Source organism: Chaetodon auriga, chromosome 3 (assembly GCF_051107435.1).
Source record: "Chaetodon auriga isolate fChaAug3 chromosome 3, fChaAug3.hap1, whole genome shotgun sequence".
Lineage (NCBI taxonomy): Eukaryota > Metazoa > Chordata > Actinopteri > Chaetodontiformes > Chaetodontidae > Chaetodon > Chaetodon auriga.
The window spans coordinates 21,042,822-21,069,802 of NC_135076.1; the positions used below are offsets into that span (position 1 = coordinate 21,042,822).

The 26,981-nt window shown below is 42.9% G+C and overlaps 3 protein-coding genes across 4 annotated transcripts in view; 2 read left to right on the top strand and 1 right to left on the bottom strand.

The window, feature by feature from the left end:
- The first annotated feature begins 477 nt into the window (after nucleotides 1–477).
- Nucleotides 478–15,467, top strand: ssbp3b (single stranded DNA binding protein 3b). 2 transcript variants are annotated; one of them, XM_076726082.1, is made up of 18 exons: nucleotides 478–650; nucleotides 1,363–1,435; nucleotides 1,578–1,639; nucleotides 1,728–1,812; nucleotides 8,763–8,852; nucleotides 9,922–9,996; nucleotides 10,235–10,297; nucleotides 10,408–10,471; nucleotides 10,580–10,653; nucleotides 10,885–10,949; nucleotides 11,045–11,093; nucleotides 11,381–11,416; nucleotides 11,540–11,594; nucleotides 11,685–11,749; nucleotides 13,311–13,389; nucleotides 13,583–13,611; nucleotides 13,723–13,824; nucleotides 14,052–15,467. In XM_076726082.1, exons 1-18 carry the CDS (start codon nucleotides 595–597, stop codon nucleotides 14,079–14,081), a joined length of 1,152 nt encoding a protein of 383 aa, XP_076582197.1. In that variant the 5' UTR covers nucleotides 478–594; the 3' UTR covers nucleotides 14,082–15,467. The 2 variants fall into 2 exon arrangements, with proteins under 2 accessions (XP_076582197.1, XP_076582198.1); XM_076726083.1 differs by lacking the exon at nucleotides 9,922–9,996.
- A 2,555-nt stretch (nucleotides 15,468–18,022) lies between these two features.
- dio1 (iodothyronine deiodinase 1) lies at nucleotides 18,023–20,562 on the bottom strand. Its single transcript, XM_076727237.1, has 4 exons — nucleotides 20,170–20,562; nucleotides 19,949–20,092; nucleotides 19,243–19,442; nucleotides 18,023–18,883 (listed from the first exon to the last, which is right to left on the bottom strand). Exons 1-4 carry the CDS (start codon nucleotides 20,504–20,506, stop codon nucleotides 18,818–18,820), a joined length of 747 nt encoding a protein of 248 aa, XP_076583352.1. The 5' UTR covers nucleotides 20,507–20,562; the 3' UTR covers nucleotides 18,023–18,817.
- A 3,518-nt stretch (nucleotides 20,563–24,080) lies between these two features.
- glis1b (GLIS family zinc finger 1b) overlaps nucleotides 24,081–26,981 on the top strand; it is a 71,899-nt gene continuing 68,998 nt past the window's right edge. The window contains exons 1-2 of the mRNA XM_076726088.1: nucleotides 24,081–24,134; nucleotides 24,285–24,604. Of these exons, the coding sequence (XP_076582203.1) occupies nucleotides 24,332–24,604 (273 nt within the window). The 5' untranslated portion in view covers nucleotides 24,081–24,134; nucleotides 24,285–24,331. The remainder of the gene's footprint in view (nucleotides 24,135–24,284; nucleotides 24,605–26,981) is intronic.

Sequence of the window (26,981 nt, forward strand, 5' to 3'; positions counted from 1 at the left end):
AAATACTGACTTCATGTATCCAATAAAAGTAAAGCTATTAGTAAGAGTTAGTGGTTTATAATTAAAATGGAGGGTCAAAAGAAATATAAACCTCTGGTTTAAAAAAAGGTTCTTTCAGAGCACCATGTCTTGGAGGTACTATAAGTCTTCTAATTATTTTATATTAGAAATAAAAAGGTATTTTCATATACACGTATATATTTTACTGCAAATTATTATTTTGTAAAGAAACAAATCACGTTTCGGTTGATTTCCACAATAATTCATTTACACTGCATATGCTGGAAAGTAAACAATTACGGAGGAACTACACATTTCTTCATTAAATTACGCTCCTTGTTACAGCAGCTACCAACGTCAAAACAGCAAACTGGAAGCACGAAGAGGCAGACCTTAAGGCGAATGGCGCGCTCTCATTGGCTATCGGGAGCGTCAGTCAGGCCTGGCCCCGCCTCTTCCCCCCGGACCAGGCTCGGTTGAGTCGTCGGGTTGAGCAGGAGTGCGGTTGGAGTGCGAGAGGGTCGCGGCCGCGATGATCTGACAGATGAAATAGCGAAAAAAGAAAGAGAAGGCGGGCGTCCTCCCACAAAAACAATGTTCCCCAAAGGCAAAGGCACCCCGGTGCCGTCGGACGGCCAAGCACGAGAAAAGTAAGCTCACAAACGTTTATTATTGTGTGTTTTTGCCTCGTAAGTTTTTCCCTCTTGCTCTCTGTTGTTCGCTGGACAGGCTAGCAAGAGGCGATTTCCTCCTACCGAGAATGGAATTGAATGAACCGCCTTGTCTGCTCGCCATTCCTTCCCTCAGCTCTGTTTCTTCTGCCTTTGGCTCGTTGCTGCCTCTTTGCACCTCTGCCCACCGATACCGAGAGCAGTTTGGTTGTGTTTTAACCGGCCGTTGTCTCGTATTTTTGCGGATATTCAGTCGCGAGCTCGGAGAGGAGAAAACAATAACATCGTGTTGCCTCACAGTACATTGTTTTCTCTGTTGCGCTCCGGATCGGCTCCGTTTTTATTCCCCTCAGCCCATCAGTGCCTTCAGGATACTGTACCTAGCTTATACACAGCAGGCTGGTGCTGGGTGTTTTTTTATTATTTCACATCACGATGTTAAATTATGCTGCTGCTTTAGCACTTTGTTCCAACCTCCTCATTGTGGTGAATCTTAACCTGGCTTTGGCTTGGTTGCACAGTCCCCATTTAATTTTTTGGCATAGGCTATTTGGCAGCCATTGTTCAGTGGGCCTGTGCCCGATTCAAGTCACTCAGTGTGCCCGTTGAACAAAATTTAACCTGCTTTTTTTAAATTTTTTTTTTTTTTTTTGCTAAATTAACCCTAAAATGACATTTTTTCCCCAAACAGGTTGGCTCTGTATGTCTATGAGTATTTGCTGCACATAGGAGCACAGAAGTCTGCACAGACCTTTTTATCAGAGGTATGATGATTTTGGGGAGAAGTTCCCTAATACCCTTTTTATATAAAAAAAAAAAAATCATGTAAATGTATTGCAAGTACTCTAAAATTCAATGGTATTTAATTGACACACACGGCTAATTACTGAAATCCCCGTTTCCTAGATCCGATGGGAGAAAAACATAACACTCGGAGAACCCCCTGGATTCCTACACTCCTGGTGGTGGTAAGAGATAACGTGCTTGTCTCCCTGTAAACACGTCCAGGGGTTTATTGTGTGGTTTTGTTTGCTTCATGACCTGTCTTGTCCACAGTGTATTCTGGGACTTGTATTGCGCTGCACCAGAGAGGAGAGAGACATGTGACCACTCCAGCGAAGCAAAAGCCTTCCATGATTACGTGAGTAGTGCTTACACTGGAAACTGTTGCACAGATTGCTCCGTCTTCTGCTAAAGAAGACAACAGCTCTGCTATCGAGGCTAAGAAGTGGTGTAAGCACTGTGCCTCTGACTCGGGTTGTGCAATGAGTCAGAATTTTTGGTGGAGCTATCAGAGCACAGACCTCATAATCTCTGTTTGTCAACACTCAAGTCCGGACAAAATCTCAAACATTCCCTTTCAAGAGTGATGCAGCTGCCGCAATTCAGGCTGTTGTGATTCCCCTTGAGTTTGAGGAATTATAATGATTCACCCCAAAATTATGTCTGACTGATTTCTGCCATTTTTACATTTCTTGAGTATGTTTTGCTCATTTTTTTTGTAATCCCCACTGCACCCTCCTGTACCTGTATTTAATTACCTAGTGCAAACTGTGACAGTATATATATTTTTTTCTCCTCCTGAATTTACGATCGGTCATCTTGCCCGTTGGTGGGCCAACATTGAGCTTTATAGGCTTCTGGGAAAATGATGCTGATGTCAGCATGTCCTGAGTCAGACCTGTCGAGTGCGCTCCCCTTATCCACGCCACGCTCGAGCTCCCTGCATCAGTTGTGAAGACAAAAAGAACCTGCTGTGTGTTCTGCACAGCTTCCCGAGGCTTTGTACAGCTTGGTTCTTGACAAAGACCTCCAGCTGACCTGATGTGAAGTAGCTCAAGTACATGCTGAAACGTATTATCTGCAATGACATAATCCTAGTGGATTTGAAACTGAAGAACTGTGAAGGCGGTCTCGTATCCAAAATCTATGAAACGTCACTCAGGACAAGTGCATCCTCTTATGATGGCACGTCCACATTTGCATGGTATTTGTGCTTTGCATCCTGACAATTATGCCATTTTAGACAGTTCTTCTTCTTCTTCTTCCTGTCCTGCATTGTTTCCTGCTTTGAGTCAGCATTCAAAAGGAAGATCAAAGAAAGTGTGAACCGTCTGTAAGTGGCGTCTCCTGTTCCCACCCTTGTGATTCTCTGGTCTTCTCTAAAAGATGAGACGAGCATCGTTCGGCTGATGTCAATAAAATAAAGATGCTTATTTAGGTTCTGCTGTGTCAGCATATTCAAGGGAAGACATTAAAGGTGCCCTCTCAGGATGACTGATACGCAGCCCAGTTTGTAGGTGGGCTGGTGGTGTGTCAGGCAAGATGGGGTTAAAACGTAGATGTTGGTCCTGCTCTTGGCAGATAGGGTTGTCAGGGTAACAGGCCTCCTGATCTTGGCGGTGACCTGGGCGCCAGGAGAGAGGCTACGGCGAGGCTCTGCCCTTTCAATAACCACGGTCCTTATTACTCAAACTCAGACAGACACAGGAGGAGCGTGTTTTGTTTGAAGCCGGCCTCTTCGTTACCCAGCCCTGCTTTATAATAATTGTTTGCAGTGTCTTTGACTGCTTCTTTATGTAGGGTTTGTTTTTGGTTGTGTCTTAAATTGCAGAATACAGCTGAGTGTCACCTATTTCAGATTTCTTCAGCTGTTAAGGAGCAATCGTCTTTCCAAGCATTAATTACCACTGTATTCTTAAAACTCTGTGTTAAGCGAAGGTGTGAGAACAATTGAACAAATTTTTCTAAAATCATTTAGCAGTTTCCCTCGTATGATAATGAGGAAACCTCACCAGACCCGTTTTGAATGATTAAACACCACGAAATAAGATGTTAGATTGCAGCCGGTGGTTTGACTGAGACCGTTTTCATAACGTGGAAAACATTAAGCAAATGAGGGAGCAGTGGAACGTCACTCTGGGCTGTGTGCTGCTGTGGTGGGGAGCTTTCAGAGTTTCTGTGCGGCCGGCGCTCCCAGACATCTTGTGGTTGCCCTTCGCTCTGATGTTGGTTCTCCTTGTGTTCGTTTGTGGATGGTGGGGGTCAGGCAAGTGTGTGTGTATGTGTGTGTGTGTGGACAGTACTAGTCCTTGGACCCTCGCCTTTGTCTAGGTGTGGGGGAGGTGAGTGCTGCTCTGTTAGCCGGCAGCGCTCGTAAAGCCCCGGCGGCCTGATGAACGCTCCCCGAGGGGCCCCGTCGCCATGGCGTCAGCGTCTGATTGATGGCTGTCATGGAGCTGAGGGGCAGATTGGAAAAAAGGAAAGGGGAGTGGCACTGTGGCATATGCCCACCACCGCAGAGGAGCAGAGGGAATAAAAAGGGGAGGGGGTTGGTGGAGGAGGAGAGGAGGGAGATGAGAAGTGGAAGGGACCTGCTAGAAGTAAGTAGAGCGGGAGAGAGAGAGGTAGAGAGGGAGAGAGAGAGGGAGAGGGAGAGGGAGCATCCAGTCAGGACTCAGAGTGGGTTTTATGATGTTGATTGATGGTTAAACATTTACAAGCTAAACACTGGGGCTGGTTTCTGTTGAGTGTTGGTTCCAGTGGAAGAAGTGAGGCTGTTGTGAGCACGCTAGGTCAGGAGCTGGCACGGCCACATCACGTCTCCTTCATCCCCTTTTAAATATTACATTTTTTTCTTCTTTTGTTTGTCTCTCTCTGTCTCTGTATACCCTTTTTTCACAGTTACCCCAGTCAACCTCTTGGCCATCCTCAGCCTCCTCCCCCATGTGTTCCCCTGTCCCCCTCTCTCTTCTTTGTTTTTGTAAAGAGAGCAAGAGCACATCCGCTGCCACTCTGGCCTTTTGTAACCTCCTTCAGTGATTCAAGAATTCAGGGAAAATTTGTTTGGCTGGGATTGCTCGTGTGCTCTTAAGTACACACATTTACACGCTGAATCACGGTGGGTCGAGGGGGTTGTCTGTCTTAAAGGAGGTCCCCTGGGGAGTTGTAAGGAAAGCCCCAGACAAGAGCCTCATGGCCCGGGGCAGGGCTCAGACATCTGCCCCTTTCCTGTACCAGAGAGTCTGAGGCGAGACTTGGTTCGTTTAGACCGAAAGAAGCATCAGGCTGTTTGAGACAGTCCAGCAAGCACAGCTGTGGGCTTTAGTGGAACATGATAAAGATCTAACACAACATGCCTGGGAACACACCATGCACATTGCTTTTTAGTCTGCAAACAGTTTGTGACTCTACAGAGCTGTATACATTGTTACGTTGTTTTACGACTTTGTGGTCAATACCTTAAATACAGCTTCGTTTTTACTTCGTTACTTCTTTGCAAAAACACAAACTGCATTTGCTGTTTCACTGTGAAGAGACCAGACATCTGAAACTAGCCATAAACTGTAGATCAATCTTTATCTATAATAAGCAGAGAAACTTCTTCCTGCAGAACGTCTTCATGTATTTAGGCTGATACATAACACACACTTTCCTGGAGTTGAAGAATTTAGTACTTATGTTGATAAAATATGTCACTCCCAGAGGAGCAATTTATATGCCATTCAGTCGCTATAAGAATGATGCATATATTTAGAGACAAGCTTTAATTAATAAATTCATTGAAGATTGTTGGAAAAATGATCTTAATGTCTACAAAAGCCACATGTAAATATATTCTCTGCTTTGTTAAAAGATTCCAAAGTACGAGTTACCAATGAATTTTGAGGAGATCACGCATGACGCCTTTACCGTTTAATGCAAGTGACTTGTTCATATTCTTAGACTATGGCGCAAGCTTTATGGTGTATTCATCATCAAAAACTTCCTCTTCTTGCATACCATGAACTGGGAGGCCTTTTAGTTCCTGTCCTAAACCAGAAAGCAGTATCTAATCGTATAAAACTGTAAATAGTAGTAATATCAGTGATGCTGTAGCTCCAGCTACTATCCTTCTACTTTTTTTTTTTTTTTTTTGCTTCATTGCTCTTAAAGAAATAATTTCCAGTTATCATCAAATTTCCACTGTGTTCAAGTGCTTCTCAGATGCTATTGCAATAGTTACCCAGAATGCTTGAGTGTTGGTATACCTGTCAGGCAGGCAGCTTAGACTGAGTAATGGATGACTCCTTTCATGCGAGTAATTGTGTCATGCAGAATAGGATCTTCGTCTTTGTTTAACTTGCATATGGCTGACTTGTCTGAGCAGTTCAGCTCTTGCAAAACAGGTCGTGCTGTATGTATGCAGATGATTGGGTTGTATTTCTAACTGCAAAGTATATAATCCCAATATGGGGCCGACTTTGACATCAGAATAAATGCCAAAATGATGCATATTTAATGATAATATGAAGTAAAGAGGACAGAACATTAATATTGTTTGTAATTCATTGGAAATGCTTGTCAGATAATAGAGATGCTATATGTAAATTATAATCTCAGGTGAAAATGCCTGGTATGTTTCATTCATGCCGTAGTCTCACTGTTAAAGGCTTCTGTAAAACAGCAGCATTCAGAGCCGTACTTGCTTACAATGATGCCACAAAGACATTATTGTGTGCATCAAGTTTTAGGTTGCTTGTCATGTGATCGTCGGCGTGAATCGTCTCATGTCAGGCCCAGATGAGAAACGTTGTGAATACATGTATGATTTGATAAGGTAGTAAACTGCATAATGGATGGTAAAGCCTACCAAAGGCTGCACGTTGTGCTTCAGAGGTATGATGAGTCTGAAGAGTGGATGATGCAGAGAAATTAAATTTGCAATGCTTTGTTTGGCCCCATCGTCCTGTCGTCACATCACCATAATCCTTTTCTTGTTATCGTGTATATATGTCATTTTTTTAATCAGTGTGTTTGCTGTATTGTATGGATGTGTGTTTTTCCATTGTTACCTCCAGGGTAGGGTGTAGCATGGGCCAAGGACGAGCCCATTCAATTTTGGAGCAGATCTGCTTCACGAGGCTGATACACAAATTATTATTTGGCTTTGTTAACTGTGCGAGATGGGGCAGATGGCCCTAAATAATGCCATACATCCTAAAATCCAGTAGATTGTAGTGAAGTTAGACAGTGAGAAAACATAGCCAGTAGTACAAATATGATGACCCCACATCATGGCACTAGTAAACCTCTGGGGAAGCCTTCACATGTAACGCTCCAACTTCATACAGAAAGCAGTCACGACGGAGCGCTCGGACACAGTGGTCTCAAGGGTGAACCGGTACGACTGTAACATCAGCACAATTATAACAACACCTATTTTTTGCGTGCAGCTGTTTCGGAAATATATCCACACATATACTGTATAGTGGTTGGTCTTCTGGTGTTGACTGTGGACTTTTAACAAATTAAAACTTAACTGAAAAGTACAAGCTGTCGTCACTGAGGAAGCACTGGGTTTCTTGTGCCTTTGGTAGAGACCGGCCAGGTCACTAAACATGGGCATGCTGCACCTTAGTGGGATCACGTTTTATGGTTTCTGGGTATGTGAGCTATGTCGTTTAAGTTGGTGCTCAACAGGCTGTGAATTTGAGTGAGTCACTGCAGGTCTACAGGCATCCCACTGATCCTTATCTGACATAAACATCTTAAACTGTGGAAATTTGGTCAGTTCAAATTTATTTAAACACAGATTTACCAAATTCTAAGAGCCACCATATCTGCATTGGCTGGGTATTTGAGAGTAAGATCTCCAGAAAATATCTTCTCCTACACACACATAGCAGTATGTTTCTTAAAGAAGAGCTCAGATGTTAGTCATGTTTGAGGATTTATCAGTCTTGCAACTTGCTGATTTTTTTTCCTACGGCGCCCCACGACACCACCTAGTAAAGAAATAGGATTTACAGGCTGTCTGTGTCTCTGTGTCCGTGTCCCAGTGGAGCTGGGGCCTGATGAGACGTGACTTCTCCCTGTGGCCTCACTTCTCTCCCTGCTGAGGTATTTCACAGTGGCCCTGCAGTGGCAGCCTGAGCAGATATAATTAGGGGAGGTGCAGTCGATATCAGGGAGTGTGTTGGCTATTGACCAGTGATGTCTGTAGAGCTCTGGACAGAGACAAGGCGTGTTTGTGAGAGGGGGTTCTGGTACATCCACACTATAACGTGAACAAGCTACGTTTGAACGAATGGGTCCGAAGGAGCTTCTCTTGCTCTGTAGCTGTTCTCTGCAAGCTAAACCCCACAGCTCTGAGGACATTAGCCCATCTCAGATTGCTTCAGCTACAGGGAAGAAAAACTGAGTCAATTAGGAGCGTGTGACTGAAGCAAATGGCACATTAGTGAATTAGGACTGCGGTTTGAGCAGGAAATCGGCCCAGGAAGCCCCTGCTGTGCAGCAGCACTTTGGAGCCACTGACTCAGTGAATCCCACTGATCCTTATCTGATCCAGTGGATCAGCAGGGCTCAGAAGCCTTAATAAGGGCCCCATTGACACCCTTTACATATTGGAGACCCACAAATGAGACAGGTCTGCCAATCACATGTTGGTTTCTTTCTCTTTTTAGATAAGCCGAGGGTGAGTTAAATGATGTTTGATCAGCAATTACATAGAATTGGATTCATTGAGTCTGTCCGAGCCTCATGAAGCCTGCACACATAATGCACATGAACCCATTCAGATCGATAGCCAGCACAGGTTTAGCCTGCGTCACTGTGTTTGTCCAAGACAATATTCAGTTTCTCAGATGTACTCCTCCTGTGGCCAGCCGTGCCAAGAGCCAATGCCGTGAAGGGGTAACAGACTTCCAACAATAACACTTCATCGGCATGTTAAAGATCATTTTCTCGTTAGACATCATCAGTGATTGATTAGTTGTTTGGTCCATAAAATGTCAGAAAATGCTGAAAAATCGCTGTTTCTCAAAGCTTCGGGTCATGGACTTGTGTTGTTCACAACCCAAAGAAACCAGAAAATATTCACATTTGAAAAGCTGAAATCAGATAATTTGGACATTTGTCGTTAAAAACAATTAATCAGCTACCAAAATAGTTGGCGATTAATTTAACACTTGACAACTATTTGATTAATTGACCGATTCTCGCAGCTCTAATACATGTGCTGATTGTAGTTGGTCTTAACCAGTCAGCTTATCTTTCAGTTAACACTGTGTTGTAATGTTGCTGTTTTGTCTCTTCTTCTTTTCTCAGAGTGCAGCAGCAGCTCCCAGTCCTGTGATGGGAGGGATGCCCCCTGGTGAGGGCATGCCAGGAGGACCCATGCCACCCGGCTTTTTCCAGGTTAGCCAATTGCCACAAATGATACTGTCCATAACCAGAAAAACTCTGACTTCAGAACCAATAATCAGAATTGTCTTAGCGGCACTTCTGTCGGCTCCAGCTTTGTGAAGTGCTGTCAGGGTTTTGGTCATCTCCACGTTGGTGTCCGTGCTGCTTGTGTCTTTTGTTTTGCTCCACTCTGCTCAGCGAACTTGTCGTAAACGTCATAGACATTCTGTCTGCCTGGGCCCCTCCAGTGCTGTAAACAGGCAGGCGTGGCCTGACCATTTTCCCTAATGGAGAAATCGAAAGGTGCAGCACCTACTGTAAATCAATATCTCATGAGGATAAACTTGGCAGGCAACTGTGTGGAACTGTGGCTCTAAGAGGTGACATAAAATTGCTGTGTTGCTCTGCCTCCACTAGACCAAACTGTTCACTTTAAATCCACCAGCTTATTACGTACTAGAAGCCACAAAGGCGTGACTCATTATGTGATCATGTTAATATCAGGAAAGACATTTTGACATTGATACACGAAGGCACACGCACTCACACTTTCCATACCAGGATCCATTGGAGGAGGCTCAATTAGACCCCTCACTCTGTCAGATCAGCAACATTAGCGACACAGTGCCGGTGTTTAGTGTTGTTATACAGCTAATTGCATAGAGCTTAATTGATGCTGTTAATTCAGGGAAATTAGCACTGATAACATGCTGCATGCAGCAGGCTTCTTAATGTCTTGACTGACAGGCAAAAGAGCATACATCCTCTCCATCTCCCTGTCTCTTTTCTCTCATCCAAGGCTAAGTCATTTGCTTGCTCTTCTCAGCTCAGTCTCTCTCTCTCTTCACTGTGTTCGGTACATGAAAACGAGCTTTTTGTTTTTGTACATTTTTACTTTTTGTTTTGCGCCACACTGGTTCTTGCACTCCGACTGTCCTCTGCCCTGCAGTAACCCTGCTTCTCTCTGACCCTCTTTTGTCGCTTCTGTTTCTCGCTCCCTCTTTCTCTCTCCGTCTCATCCTCCCCCCCGTCTCCCTCCTCTCTCTTCCTCCTTGCCTCTTTATTTTGTGCGGTGCCACAGGGTCCTCCTGGTCCCCAGGGCTCTCCTCACCCTCAGCCTCCTCCCCCTAACAGTATGATGGGACCTCACAGTCAGGTAACTCTCCCTCTCCCTCTTTCTCTCTTTTTCTCTGTTTTTGCTATCCGCGGTCATTTGGGAACGCTGGTTCTCGGTGCTGATGCTTCATGCTTTGGCATTCGTCTCAGCTCAGTGCTTTATGCTGCTTTCAGCACTCACACAAACATGCTATTCAGAAATTAGAGTATTACCACATTTTGAGATATTTACGTCATGTACTGACTCATCTCATGGAGCAATGCTGTTTCTGCCATAGTCCTTCATGTCGCCTCGCTTCGCCGGAGGCCCAAGAGGTCCCCCCATCAGGATGGCCAACCAGGTACAGCTCACACACACACACTCACATTTTGGATGCAGAATGCATAGTGTACTACAATAGTGCCTGTTTAAAACTGCCGTTTCATTGGGTCTGTGTTTTATCCGCTGTAGCCGCCCGGCGGAGGACCAGGTCCTCACCCCATGCTGCCCAACATGGACCCGACACGACCACAAGGTGTGACTCACTTAAACCACACCTGCAGTGGAGAAATTATATCCTGGCTACTTTCTTCTTATAAATTTCTTTTTTTTTTTTTTTTTTTTTTTTTTTTTAAACCTCCAGGTCATCCTAACTTGGGGCCAATGCAGAGAATGAGTGGCCCTCGAGGCATGGGACCCATGGGGCCCGGTCCTCAGGTAGGCTGTTCTGCTTACATGGAGTAGTCTCACCACTGCCTTGAGGAGCCGTTAGTCGTGGGTCTTTACTAGACTGGTGCTGGTGTTGTTTTTGTAACTTTTGTACCAGCTGATTCCAAACCAAAGCTCTTTTGATGGTCATATCGGTGGTTTCCCTGGTTTTTTCTTTTAGTACTCTACCCTGCACCCGTTTCACAGAAAATGTGATGGTGTCTTTGTTTGTCTTCTCAGAACTTCGGTGGTGGGATGAGGCCTCCACACAACACCATGGGTCCCGGTATGCCAGGAGTGAACATGTGAGCTTTATAAAATTTTGTAACTATATTCTCTCACAAGTCTTTCAACCGTAATGCATTATCTAACTGAAATTTCCATTGGTCTTACCATCCAGGGGCCCCGGGACTGGTCGACCATGGCCCAATCCCAACAATGCCAACTCTGTGAGTGCTAATGCACACACACACACATAAACACACACATGCACCCAGAAAAATGCTGGTTCAGATTGCAGTCAGATCTCCTCTCAGAGCTGCCGAGGTCTAATGTGTTCCAAGGTTCTAGTCTGGGATGTAATTGTAGTATTATGTGTCACGGTTTCCACAGACAGTTGGACAGACAGCCATAATGGTATTAGGATGATCAAATGATGAATGATGACATTTTGAGGTACAGAAAGGGTTTGCACTCACCCATTTCAGGCCTGTAATGTTTGTTTTTTCGGTTTCAGATGCCTTACTCATCACCCTCTCCTGGTGCATACGGGGTGAGAGCACATCCTGGCATCTTAACGCACACATACCACATGAATTTCAGCTGAGGAAAATAACGTTTTAAAGGAGGTTTTTGCGTGTAAATGTGTAACATATCCTTGACTTCCTCTCCGCAGGGTGCTTCTGGAGGTGGCGGTCCCCCAGGAACTCCCATCATGCCAAGCCCTGCAGGTGAGTTTTTTCCTGATCCAAGCTCTTAATCATTACGCTTTTCATGCACATATCCAGTGCCAATGATATGTATGATTACACCTTTTCCAGACTCAAACAACTCTGGTGACAATTTGTACACCATGATCAACACTGGACCCGGCAACCGAAATAATGTAAGTTTCTTTTCATCGTTCTAAGTGTGGATGTCGTGATCATTGAGTTTTGCAGAACTAGAAAATCATTTGGTAAAACTTTGTATGAAGACTCACATATTCACTATTTACTAGTTGTTTAATAGCATGCATATCAGTACCATGCTGGCTCTGTTTTAGTCCTTATAAAGCACACATTGAAAACTTATCCTTGTGATCAGGGTTATTATGGGTTAGGGTTCATCATAATTCATGTACAAGAACTTCTGTACTTACTATACTATACTTACAATAAGCTATAATTAGGAGACTATTGAAGGAAATCTCTTACTTAATGGCCTAGTAGTTGAAGGATATGGTCATGCAAAATAAAGCATAATAAGTCTCTTATAATTACTAACAAAGAGCCAATATGCTTCTAATATGCAACTTCTTATTGGCGAATATGTGTACCTTAGTCTTAAGTGATACCTGTTATTTTTGTATCTCACTGCCAGCGTAATTACTTACATCCCTTTTGTACCAAGTCCACAGCCTGTATCAGTGTTGTCCTGTGACAAGCAATCTGTTTTAAGAACAACACACCTAAACATCCCATTCAGCCCTGTGAATTAAATGGGGGTCACTTAAAAGTGGTTGGCAGAGGACAACAACTAAGTGGCTGAGGTATTTAGTGTGTTGTGAGCTCCACTGGTTGTTAAGGAAGGCTTGTGCCATTAACGATACACTTGACGTCTCTACACACTGCTTTGCCTAATGACTGCGTGCAGCTGGAGGGACTGTGACGATTTCCATCCTCTGGTCTATACGTCTATAGCACATAGTCCAAATGAATTTTTGAAAACAAAAAATCTCTAAATTAGTGAAATTCTTAAATGGACTCTGGTGCCAGCCATGTGTTAAAGTGAGTGAACCTGGTTTGAATTGAAATTTAAACTTATTAATGTCCTAGACCACCAAATTTAAACATTATGTGACACGGTTAGATTCAGGATTTCAGACGGATCAACACGTGTCGACTCGAGCCCCTGCTGCTGCTGCTGCTGCTGCTGCTGCTGCTGCTGAGGGAAGAGAAACCACAACAGAAAACACTGGACATCATCTTTTTTTTTTAAAGAAAAACTAATTTAAAGTATTCAGTTTTTCTGGTTTATTTAGCAACGTCCATTTCCTTGAGCATAAATAGAGCAGGTCTGCATAAAAGGCAGTTTCACTCAACACCAGCATCCTCACCTTACTAAAGCACATTTTCACTGCTCCTGAGTTTCTCTTATCCACCCAGGAATCTACACAAGAGATTCTTATAGTAACAAAACAAATGCACTTGTTATACTGGTTCTGTTTGTGTGTGTTATTTGACGCTGTAGGCTACTGTTACAGCCGCTCTCGTGGAGCTGGACTGATCAGAACGAGGATTTTTCAGGTTCACAGTAGCAGAAAAGAGTAAATGCGTAGAAGAGTTAACAGAACTCTTTATTTTCAGTCACTTTTACCCTTGAACCTGGTACGTTTGACCTCCTGTTGCATGCTAACTGTGCTGCGATGATGTTAGTGAGTCCATGCCGTCTTGTTTCCCCACCAGTTCCCAATGGGCCCCGGCTCTGACGGACCCCTGGGAGCCATGGCTGGGATGGAACCACACCACATGAACGGGTCACTAGGTAACACCACCCACTACACCACACTGAATGACACTACACAGATTTTGAATTTTCCCCCCAAACTACATTAGTAAACTTTAAGGTACTTCAGTAGAGAGCAGTCTGTAGTATCTCAGCTGGAGCCACTTCTTCCAAACGCCTTTCTTGTGGTCGTAGAATACAAACACTGTTTCTCATATTGTTTCATTCTCAGGCTCTGGTGATATGGATGGAATGAACAAGGTAAATATTGTAACCGTGCAGATGATCTTTGCATTTAGAGCTCAGTCTTGACTCGAGTGAAATGTTATACATTTAATAAAAAAAAGAAAACATTGTGCACTCTGTCTCCAGAATTCCCCAAACAATTTAAGTGGCATTAGCAATCCTCCTGGGACCCCAAGGGATGACGGGGAGCTGAGTGGAAACTTCCTCCACTCCTTTCAGAGCGAGAACGTAAGTCTCCCTTTGTGCCAGTTCCTCTCCTCAGCTCACACTGGACTGGAATAGTGCTTTGATGAAGCCAGAGGTAGAGCGCTGTCGACCACACAGTGAAACCACAGTCGCAGCTTGTTAACATCACCGCCTGCAGTAGCAGCGTGGAGAGCTAGCCGGGCGTTTGACCCTGGAGAGCTCGTAGGGAAACGCCATGTTTTAATCCTCTGTTCTCTGTGCCTCCGTAGTACTCTCCAACCATGACGATGAGCGTGTGACCCCCCCACCTCCAACCCACCCGACATTATTTGCCATCATTCCGAGGATCTGAACTCACTATAGGACACGGCCAAACACATCAGCACCGAATCAGGGACAGGCGCCATTTTGGTTCCACACCAACGCCAGAATGCTGATCGGAGAAAAATCGAAATGGCTGGCGACTACTGCTCCTTGCTCAAAATGAAGGACAATTTCTCCATTTATCACAACCCCAAGTGTGACAAAACCAGCTACTGAAAATGCATACATGACACGTTTTATGTTCTTTGCAGAGCCCCCCCAGAAACCCTCTCAGTCCCCCTCAACCCCAGAGCGAAGAGGAAAAAAAAAAAAAGGTTGAAGTTTACCTCTTGTACTTTTTAATTATTGCTTTGTGGTGCAAGATGTGCAGGAAATGTCTCCGCTTTTGTCACTTAAAACACTGGAGAGTGTGTATATGCATTGTGAGCTTGGAACGTCTTTGTCTCGTCATTTTACTTATCGCCATGCATACTGTGTCACAAAAGTCAGTTGACATAGGACTCAGATTTTGCCTTTTACTCTGTGGCCACCTTTATGAATAATGTACTACTCTTCCCGATGCCCACCCTTCTATTTAAAGAGGTCTGAAAAGACTTGAAAGAACGGCTTTTATTGTGACGACCTTTCACGGTATGTAAGTGCTCAGATGGTCCTTACAATGTCAGATTGATCCCGTTTGATCAATTTCAGTCTCTTATTTTGACAGCGATGCCATCCTGCACTCTCTGCTGTTTTAATTCAGACGGCGAGACTGCTGTCGCGTTCTGTCAAGGGAAACCAGACGTTGGCATAAGAAGTGAGTGCATGAATGCTGAGAATCTGTGTACAACATACTACCTAGTGCTGCTCTTCTCTATGTGGACACCTGCTTTAAGATGTGGTGTATATCTCTTTACCTGTCTGTGCTTAACACTCTGTGCTCCTCATCGTCGTAGCCTTCTGTGTTATTTCCAGTTTGGTTGATTATGATGAACTGGCTATGAATGAGCTGCCCATTTTAATCCCTCATACATATTGGTTGTTCATATTTCCCTCCTGTATCATTGGTCGTCCCCTTGCTCCTGGCCCTTCTTGCCCACCCACACATTTTTTTTATATTTTGATACAATCTTTGACTACGTATATCTTGCCCCAGTTATTCAGAGTTAGTCAAAGCTTTCTAAACTGATTCTAGTAGGCATCATTATAAACTTAGCGGCAGTGTTGTAAATGTGATGAATTTTTTGTTTCTTTTTTTTTTTTTTCTTCCTGTGAACATTACACATTATACACATCTGTCCTATGTTGCCTTTATTTGCTGATATTTTTTTATTTCAAATTGAGGAAAGATTGCTTGTTAATATAATTTTACAATAACTTAACTTCCTGTGTGGGTTGTTTTATTTTGCCTGAATGTGGATTTATACACTGTCAAATTTAGAATATGCTGCTGAAACTGTGGTTGTGAAAAGTCATGTTAAATTAATGCTTAAGTTATACTTTTTTTCAACTGATGCATAAAAAAATACCATACGGATTGATTTAATTTAATGTAAAAAGAAGGATCTGTCTTCAGCTTATACTCACTACCAGCGCAGAATAGCTCATTGCTGTGGGAGAATAGAGGTATAAAAGCGAAGTTGTCCAACAGCCAGCAGCTAACATTACATCCACACCTCCCCTCCTTTGACTATCACTGCTCCAGCGACACCACACACACCAGCCTGTTCCAGGCAGGATGCACGGGCACCACCAGATCACCGATCACTTATTTGTCTCTGCGGTGGAGCCAGGGGTTACTGTAGTCCACAGCCACCACACCAACGAGAGGAAATCCTGGAGCATGAAGGAGACTCAAAGGCAGGCAAACACTCTGCATGCTGTGACATGAGGAAGGGACAGTTTCATGTGTATGCGCCAGTGGTTCTCGACCTGAGGGGCTAGGGCCACTGCAGTGGATCACGAGATGATTAATATGGTTGGAAATGGGAAAAGTTCAACGACACAAATTTGTGTTATTTTCTTTTTTCCTAATCTTTGTGGAGACTATCTACCTGTGATGAGGGGGTCACAGGCTGGCTTTACAGCTGTACGTTAGAGGGTCAGAAGCAGAAAGGTGGGACCTCTGATCGACACAGCAGTGTGAACTGCCTTGTTAGTCATGACTGGGTCTCCTTGGTGGGACCTTCCTCACTGTACATTGATTGGATGACAACAAATATCTGCTTGGTAGGTGTTACACTGACGGTCCAAGTGCCATTTTTCACAGTGCACATGGGAGGGGTGGACAGAACTATAGAGTTTTAAGATGACCTTATAACTTCCTTCCATACGTTTTCTGAATCAAAGCTGGACGTTATTACATTATGGGAGTTAATACCCTTTTTTTTGTGGGGCAGCTACTTTTGAAGATGATACAAACTCATCCAGATGGGTCACTCTGACGCCTGGGAGCATTCAGGAAAAACAGCCTCATGTTTTTCATGTGCGTTGTTCTGCTGTTGGATTAAAAATGGCTTCACATTGCCCTCTGGTGGGCTTCAGTGGACCCTCTTGCTTTGCACAGACCTTTGGCCTAGACACAGTATTTACCATCCCGAAAAGCCGGTGAACATGTTATACAAGCTGGCCTTGGTTCTACTTAAGATTCATACATGAATCTTAACAAAAGTCTGAGCTTGGGAGGATCTGTCAGCGTTCTGGTTCCGGTGTAACAATAGGAAACGAGGCTGAGTCGCTGCTGGCTGCTCTCCACAGGATGTGGCCTGGCTGGGCAGCAGCCAAACCTGCTCTCCAACATCAGAGCCACACACTTAATGTTATGAAAGCTGTAGCCACACAAAACTGCTTTGTTCACTACCATATCCTAAAAGCAGACTTGCAATCGTGAGTTACGATGCTGCAGTTTTTAAGTCTTATTTGATTAGTCTCAGGGGATTTTTATGCTTTATATATTAATTAAGATTTTACTTTTTTTAATCAGGATCTACTTTTACTGTCACACATTAGTCGAACAAGTCACATTACCACTAACCCTGCTCTTTTATAGCGTGGATCATGAAAAATATTACAGGAAAACATTACAATGTACCCGAGTAAATGAGCAGGTTATTCATTTAGTGTTGCTGTGGGGAAGAAGAGGCAAAAACTACAGCAAAGACAAGAGGGAAGCCAATTAAACAAATTCTGAAAAATACTGTTGGGAGTCTAATTATACTTACCTTGAGGGAAATTAAAATATCTGTTGCATCTACAGTACTTTCCATTATCAAAATAGTTATTAGCCATTTTGTGCTCATTCACTATTTAAAGAGACTTTCATCAATGAAACACAGGCCTTGAAATGCCAGAATAAAAAAAAACAAACAAACAAGGATGCCCAAATCAATGGATGTGCAAAGATTAGACGGTTAGGTATTAACTCATATCTGGGCATGAATGCAACGCTCCACAGTGCACATGAATGCATGTGTGCACACTGGATTGGATTCACTGTGCCCCACGTGCAGTACAGTGCATTTACCATTTATCACTCCCAGACAAGACAGCAAACAACAGCCACACTGCCATGTGGTGGAAGACTGCAGTGTGTGTCAACATTAAAGCCCTGCAGCCATTTTCTCTGAAGAAATATGATGTAAAAACCAAAAAAAAAGAAAACCTCTGGAGGTTTGCAGACAGTCTTATTTTGTCTTAATGGGTTGGGGGGAAAGAGAGGATGAGTCACAGCGACTCAGAGAAGTGACAGTAGTACAGATGTGTGGAATACAATAGCTTATTCTCATTTGAACAATTTACTGTGAGAGTAATAACTGTGATCGTCCGTGTTTTCCGAGTGAAAACTGAAAAAAAAGTGCATTTTTACTGCAACTTTTTTCGTTTCCACTACATAGATCCATAGATCACATGTTGCATATAAACTGAGAACGATACAGGAGACTTTCCAGGTTATTTATTTTTTTATTATACTACAATGTCAACATTCAAAAACTAATTGTATTGTGAACATTCAAAAGAAAAGCAGATGGTTAATCAAGATATTTATGATACAATAAATGTGTCACATCATAAATGCTACATAATTCAGAGAAGGCCTACTTTTAAGTCATCTTTTAATCAGACTACAGTTCCCAGAGGTTTGCACTGTAACCGTCATGTAAAAAGCAGCCTCCTCACGTAAAAACAGAAACGATTAGCAAAGATTAAAATGCTGACGGTATACTTGAAGATAACTGAACCTGCAAGAGAAGTTTAAAACAAGAGCTTTCATTGACTTAAATGTTAAGGTCTTTTAAACGTTACAGTTCGGTGGCATCTCCTGTACATCGTGTGCCATACCTCAAACTCAAACTCTCCACTGAACTTTCTCTCCGTGTTTCACTTCATCTGGTTACAGAAGCCGACGGTTTGATCTGTAGCCGTCACCAAGAAACACTGAGAGGTGGGCTCAAGCTCAGAGATTGAGAGTGAGATACCTTTTCGTGATTTACAGGAGAGCCTGAAGGCAATATTAGTGCAAGTCTGGAGCAGTTACAATATTTCTACTCATGCAGAGGTTTATGTAAGACACGCCAAAGAGCAGCATAAGAACTACATGTAGATATTCCAGTGTATTGATTTAATTGTTGTGTTATATCAGTAATTTGTTTACAATGTTGACACCCCCGTCCCCTTAGAGCACTCTAGACTGGATGGTTAATACATGGTTTGACTTAAGAGTTAAACAACCTTCTTATCTCATCTTCTCGAGGAACTGACGTACCTCCAGTGGACTGTAGCCCCAAGGCCCCATCAACCCCTGGAGAACACAGAGAGAGGAATGTTAATGACACATAAGGGATGACATTTGCATTTTGAGAAAATGCAATTTCATTATAAATCAGAAAGAACATACCAGCAGCAGACATCAGGGACATGACTTTATCATATGATAAGATAATATGTACAATTCGACATTTCTGGCATGGCTAACGTTAGCCTGGCTCCGTGCCAAGAATAGGAGTGCTGTATCTGTTTGTTGTACTGCTCCTTCTCACGCAATAGCATGAGAAAGATTGCTGGTATTATCTCAAATCACGCCATGGCGTGAGAGAAACAATCAGGCTCATGTAACATAAGAGAACAGGAATTTGTCTCGGTGTTAATAACAGATCTCACCTTGTAGACAACTTTCCCAGCCTGCAGTATGTAAAGCCTTTCGGGCAGAGCACCATACTTTATGGCGGTGACATTATTCATTTCATCCACGACCACTGGACACAGGGGGTCTTTTTGAAGCAGGATCTGAGCTGCAGACAGCCTGTCCTCCAGGGTCCGATGCTGGCTGATGTCAAAGTTGTTGGTAAAGGCCCAACCATCTGACACAGAGAAAAACAAAATGATTTAACTGGAATGACACTGAATGCAGGAACACATCACAATTAACATGCATATCATAAATCCTGTTTTATGGTTGGTGTATATGATTACAGCACCAAGAGTTAAAGTACGTTTATTAGGGTGAAGGTACAGACTATGGTAGTGTTACTCATCTCATCTCATGAACTTAAAGGACTTCTATATTCTATATTAACGCCCTTTTGGTAAAATTTGATGACACAAGTCAAAAGAAGGATCGCTTTTATGGTTTTACTTTGTCATTGTATTACGTGATGTATTGATGCAAAGATAAAAATATTAAATTGGTGCATTTAAAAATAAAATGTAGGTAAGGCGAAGGTGAAGAAAATCAAGTACACATCTGTCTTCAAAACTTCTAGAGGCGTTATTTTTGTCTGATGTGCACTTTCTGGATGCAAAGTTCCTCCAATAAATGTCATCATGGTCATGATGGTAACGACAACACCTGACAAATTTTACTCACCTGCTGAATGTGCCTCGGCGATGTACACCACAAGAAAGTCGGCTACATCGCTGAAGTCCTTGACGAGTTGCTTGAACTCCTCAAGTTTGTACATAAACGGGGGTCAGGTGCAGCTTCCAAAACTCAGCACCAGCGGTCTGTTGCCTAAAGAGAAAACACAGACCAGAATTTAGGAGCAGAGAGAGATGCAACTACATCAAAGCTGGACTCTCATGACGAACCTTTCAGGTGTTTGCAGATACTTGTTCTTTTGCCTTCCATGCTGACCACAGGTGAATCTGGAGCTTCCCCTCCCACGAAAGCCTCTTGTCCCAGAGACAACCACATGTGATGAGCGGCGGCTTTGATGAAGTTCATAGAAGCAAACGTCAGACCCCAATCCTCATACTTAAAGTTGGGATTCTGGGTCATGGTGGTCTTTTCACCCATTTTGAGGATGATCTTCTTGGTGAGGCTTGGTGAAATAAAATGCATGATCCGGATCACGAGATTGAGCCCTATCATAAAGCAAAACAAGGACGCCGTCGACACATAGATCATCAGCTTTTGCAAAAACATGTTTGCACCTTGGTGGTGAAAACCCGTTTCCGCAAAGTCTCTGGCAAAACTGGCATCTGTTGTTTAACATGTCTGTTAACGCCCACTCGGCTAGAGGTCGATAACAGCTGCATTCAAGGCCTCTTTCTGAGCTCGTATTTTTTAGACCGCAAGTAGCAAATACGTGGGGCTGCGTTCTGTTTCCATCAAAACGTTTTAATCCACAAATTAATATTAATATTTCCATCTTGCCCGACCTCCGAGAAAGTATGTTACTTCAAGCTCTCTCTTTAGGAGGCTTTGTCCGAAGAAGCAGGAGAAGACACATCACATAGAGACATGGAAACATATCAGTCCCATGGCACGGAGCAAATGGAATAAGGACAGGCCTTTCCTCGGCTAGAAGTTGATCAGCCCACTGTGGCCTCAGCACCGTGAACGTTACTCGGTGGAGTTGGTTAGTTAGCAGTTACCAGTTACCATTTCCTACCAAACTGAAGGGGAAAAGTAAAAAAAAAAAAAAAGTGCCCCTCTTGAAATATATTTACGTGAACTCGTAGATATTTACTTATCTACCCGAAATGCTATAAAAAGTTTACTCCAATATTTCTGCAGACCCAGAGTCGCATACCACTAGAACAGCAGTATGACAATTTAGCATTAGTCATGTTCGGCTTTTTACCTCTGTTGCGCTGCACACCTATTTACTCGCCAAACCACTGGTTATCTCCAGCACTGATGAAGCTGTCACAAGAATTCGAGGCTATAAGAGATTTAACGTTATACCTGCGGGAGTCAGAGAGACTACAAAGCAAACCTACAGTGAACACTAAGCTAGCTTAGCCCGCTGAAGCTAGCTAAATGTGGGGAAGTCGGCGTTTGTATTTGGCACGCGCCGCTTTCATTATTAACCGTTAATTCCATCAGACCTGGCACAGGCTATCAAACTGCCTTTGCTAGCTAGCTGACGTCTTAGCAAACAATTTCTATACTACTTAATTTAACCACATGAGACAGAGCGACATGGTCATCCCACTTCTGACGTCTATCTCGCCATATGCTGAACGTAAGTCTAATTTAAGTTCTGTGGTTTTGTCAAACTGTTGCCGCCACCCGAAACGTGTAAGGACAAGGTCGAGTGTGCTAGCTAATGTTAGCTCAAATGTGTCTTCACCGCTTGCTGGAGTTCAACTCTCTGCTTTGCTGCTGCTTCCTATGGCAGTACTGCGTTTACTAAGGAAATGCAAAGTCCAACACATGTATCCCATTACTATGGATAATTATTTGTAATGTTGACAGGTCAAACATTTTTGTGTTAGCTAGGTGTGGCACACTTGCTTCACCACGGTCATCCCCACTGATGGATTTATCGTGTATCTGGTTGCCTTTCCTGGTACTTGGGTATTTGACGCAGACTACAAAGATGATATGAGCTCACAGTTATTGCAAATGATTCACTTTGGTATCTTTTTCTCCTTGATGTCAACCACGTCCTTGCTTGCAGGTAACTGCCCCAGGCCACGTTTGATTCATGTTATCACCATGATACAGTGTGTGTACTTGAATTTGTGTACTGTATTTGATAAGTAGTGTGCACTTTTCAATGCACAGAGTGGGTAGAACTGGGAGGATCAATAGAAGTCCATGGCTCATTTTTGCAATCGGCCCCCTAATCTGCCCATATTCGTTACTTTGTCCAAGTTACTTCCTACCACATAGGTGACAAGTAGAGGAGAGGACACAAGCTGGAAAGAAAAGAATACACATCAAAACAGTTCAAGTGACAAGGTGAAAATTTTCAAAGAACTCAAAACTCACACCAGACACAAACTAATTAATGGCATGAAACTTAAAGTGGAGCCTATACCTTTCTTTTACATTTGTCAGGGAATGTAGACAAAGATATAAAGGCACCTTAACAGAATCCTATAGCATGCAACAGTGTGTGCACTAGGTTTATAGAAGGCAATGATTACTAAAACTACAGGCCTGCGTGTGGCAGACATTGTTGTACTTGTTCTGTCCTTATCTATAACTTCACCACTTGGTCCCAAGTTCAGATTTAATCAAGTCTATTAAGTGTTTGGCAGTTTACTGTCTCTAGCTCTAGCTCTTGCTCTGTCTATGTGTATCCATCCTGATGTAGGTCGTGTCTCAGTGACTGGTCGTCCATGCTGAATTGGATTCACATTTCCAGCAGCACGCAAAGGCAGCATCAGATCCAGCTATTCTTGTCACGCATTTCCGCATTTTTATTGACTTCAGAATGTGCTGGCAGACATAACATACACACTTCACCACACTCCTTCCACAACATTCATAGATACCAACTCGGCCGCTTGTTCAATTCGCCTTGTGTTTTTTTATAATACACACAAGTGTGTTGTTGCTGACAGCGTCAACTCTGACCCGAATAACGATTGTTACCTTCCAGGTAAAGACCGCTAGATGGCGCCACAGAACAGCACGTCTCACATTAAATTACTGATTCAGACGAACACCCTCTCTCTCTCTCAACATCGGGTTTATCATAGGGAAGAATAATTGAACGCGTGATTATGGACGTTAGGGACAATAATATTTTACCTTTAAACTACGTTTTTTTTTTTTTAAAAAAAACTCAGTCCCATTTAAAATTAAATTTTCTGAAACTATCTCCCGAATCATTTTGATCAGTAGTATTTTGACCCCTACGCACTTTTGTATGCAATCAGACGTAATGAGCCGCGATCCAAAAAATAATTTCAAAAGAATGCAAGGAAATCATGCAGTTGAAATAATGTAGGCAGCTCAATCAAAAAAAAAAAAGAACAAAATGCTTTTTAGTGTGTCACTTCTAATAAAGTGGTTCCTTTCATTCACTGAAAAATATCAAAACATTAAGTTATAGTATGTGAAAAATCTCTGCTGTTTGAGAGTTCACGTCCTTGTTTTCTTAAGTACCTCTGTGCCTCATTCCCCCACCATCTCTCTATAGCTTGAAACGGGATGGAAACCAAATAGAAAAGCTGTCTCACTGAGTACTGAATGCACAGGCTCCATTGCTTTATTAAAACCGTAATAGTCCAAAAAAGAACGGTGATGCGCATTATTATTTGCATCTCTTCCTGTATTGGCTATGCGGCATAAAACACTGAATTTGAGCGCCGTGTGTTTGTATATAGGCTATAACTTATCAATGTTTTGAGAGCAGAGAAAGGGCTGATCTGATTTGATCAGTGAGACAGCGCACCGGAGCGCGCCAGAGTTTGGAGAACACCGTGGTTGAGTGACCTATTGTACATACATCGAGATTTGAAGACTGGGTACACGCCAAATATCATCGCATGCGCGCACGCAGGGGCTCGCAAACTTCTCATTCAGGCTCAGAACTACAAACGCAGTCTTGATCCAGATTTTATCCTCCCACAGAAACACGGACACAGTCTTCATTGGTGCTCCTGCATGAGCAGTGGAGCGATAGGGTGTCAATCAGAGAGAGAGAGAGAGAGAGAGAGAGAGAGAGAGAGAGAGAGACATGGGATGCTGATGACTGATCCTCAGTGAGAGGATGCTATCGATCAAGGTTGCAAATGCTTTCCCCTCCAGTTTGATAAACATGTTGTGCGCAATTAGACTGTTTCTGCTCCTCATTGGCTAATTGGATAAGGTAGGTGTTACCGAATTCCTTAAGATGAATCGTTTTGTTCCGTGTGTTGGATTTTCCCGTTCAAATGAACGAGTGGTTGCACGAAGAAAGATTATCTTCGCGTTGATGCAATTTGCAGTGATTTGGATATTTTTCTCTTCATGTGCGCAGGTAATGTGAGCAGCGGCTGCACACTGCATGGGAAAGCCGAGTCATCAATGCAGAACTCTTCAGCGCTGTTCGGGATGGTCAGCCACTGTCAGACCCCGACTTTCACAGACTTCACCGGCTTGTCGCTCGCCGTGTACGGCAGCAAGGCGGACATCTGTACGCGGCGAGCCGGGAGCGGCGGGTTTGGATCTCAGATTTGCCGGAGCTCCCATGACACCCCGACTCACATGAGCTGCGGCAGCCCGAAGAGACTCGTCGTGTCGGAGGAAAGAGCGCATCTGTCAGCCAAAGCTCCGCGGTCGTGCCTCCCTCTCCCACCCGTGCAAGGTAAACACCTTATATCCAAACGTGAGCAGGAGGACTAAAGTGTTTAATTGACCCAGATGATGTGATTAGATACTACAAAGTTTATTAACAGAATTTGTTTGCTAATTGAGTGATTTGTGAGCATTGTGGATACAGTGGAACATTTAATGTCATAATGATTATTCAGAATCAGAATCAGCTCTCATTAAAACAAACTATGAGGATACAAATAACAAATTCACTCATACAGCAGCTGTGTCAGTCTTGCAATTTTGACCAATTAGCAGTTCAAGGTTGTTTGAGATTGATAAAAGCCGTCATCTAAGACAATGCCGCTTCCATGTGGGCTTCTCAAGTGCAGCCTTTGATGCAGCTGTGCTGTGTATTTGTGTTGAGAGCCCTGTTTGCAGTTGTGGATTAGGTCTGTTAATTAAACCCAGAGCTCTCTTGGATCCTTGGCCAATTCATAAATAACACCAGAATCAAAGTCTCTGTTGCACACAGGGCCATGTGAAGTGATGCACAGTATAACTGCCCAACATGTGCACATTTCCTATGGATGTTAACAAGGCATGACAGCGTTTAGTTCACTTGTGATGTTGTCTTATTCTGTGAATCAATTGTCAACTTCAAGTTTTGACAGTTTAAAACAATATTTAAAAGAGTGATTCATTTAGAATTATTTATTCTATTTTTTCCTCTCAATTTTCTAACCGAATAAATCATAAAATTCATATTTTAATATCCCTTGGTGACTTACAGAAAAAACCCAAAACTTTGACATGGACTCAACAGTGAAAGTGAAAAAACTGAATAACAATTACATAGATGAAATGAGCACTGTCATACAGATAGCATCCAGAGTGGAAACTGGGCTTTGAGTCTCAGTGGAAGCCTGCTCCATCCTGTTTAGACAGTGTTGTTGTGAGAGGGCGGAGGTAATTACAGCCCCATACTAAATTATGATTAGACGGAACAGACTTTTATATTAGCAATCATCCTTGCAGCAAGAAGAGGATCAACGGATTTGATTATTGTTTCTTCTTGCTAAATACAAACCATATGTCTGCAGAATGTGTCTCAGCATTTATGAGATCTCTTGGAGCACAGTTGTGCCCTCAGCCCTCCATCCCCAGCATCCCGAACCAGAATGAATCGTCTCATTGTCTTTGCAACGCTTTTGAACTTGCTTCCCGTAAATTGTGGGAATGCAAGATGTGTTATGTGTTTGTGGATTTTGTTGTGCAGATTAACACTGAAGCAGACACATCCAAATCTGTTTGTTGGGTTCTGGCTCTGTGAGGCAATTGAGTGATATTTTAATAATTTCAATACTTTGTGGGGTTATAAATCGCAATAGTTTTCAGCCTGTTTTTGGAGCACAAAAGCATCGACTTCCTTAAGCACATACTGATTCATCGACACCCTAAAACATTTTACACATTCATGATTAGTAATTCATTTTCATATTATATTTGACAGTAGTATTTCAGTAATGAAAAGTTTTATTCATTTCAACTTCTACTCCTAAAGTTGCTATCTCTGTCCTATATGAATATGCACTTTATTTCAGGCATTTTTATGTTGGTTCATAGTCTCTTATGGTGAGCATTGAGTATGAAAGTGATCTCAGTACTCATCAGTCTTTTGTATCATGCCTCATTTCAGGCTGATCGTATTACATACTCCCATTTGGGGACAGAGCTGGAGTTTCAGCTGCATTCTCAACCATTACTTTAGATTTATACTGAAAGGAATCTCTGAACAAACACAGACTGTAATATTTATCCTGATGGAAGTGAGAGGAGGAAGAACTTACCTCAGACTGGAGATTTCTGACCTTTTACATATACCCTGTGATTGCAAAATGTGAATGATCACTCAGTGATACATTTGATTAAATACAGTGCACTGCTGATGTTTCATAAAATCCTCAGTGTAGGATTTTTTATTTTTTGAGAGGGAAGCTGTAGTGTACCAGGACGTACTGCAAGACATTTGCATTCAGTACTGCTCCGCCGATTTCCTAATTACTCCCAAAAGTGCAAATCTTTTTATTACGTCAGGGTGTTTGCGTCCATATGTGTAAAACATTTGTGAGACAGTGAGGGAGAGAGCTTGTGTGCTAATGAAGGACTGAGTTATGATTAGAGGTGTCGCTGTGTCAGTAGATTCTCGATACAGATTTGGATTTGAAAAAAAATAACTTAACACATAATAAAAACCCCTAGCTTTTTCAGTACAACCTCATCGTTGTGCCATTGCTTTATAAGAAATGTTCCCAGCATAAATCCAAGGAAAATTATTCTGTATTTTTCTTTACATTAAGTTGCAAGAAGCACAAATCACAGTGGCTTATGTCACACCTGGTCGTTTGGTTAGGAAACCATG

Bases quoted from the DNA above. Each gene is read 5' to 3' on its own strand.
- ssbp3b (XM_076726082.1), top strand. From the start codon at position 595: ATGTTCCCCAAAGGCAAAGGCACCCCGGTGCCGTCGGACGGCCAAGCA. The intron at 1,436-1,577 runs GTATGATGATTT...CCCGTTTCCTAG, and splicing joins CACAGACCTTTTTATCAGAG to ATCCGATGGGAGAAAAACAT. The intron at 10,654-10,884 runs GTAGGCTGTTCT...TTGTCTTCTCAG, and splicing joins CCATGGGGCCCGGTCCTCAG to AACTTCGGTGGTGGGATGAG.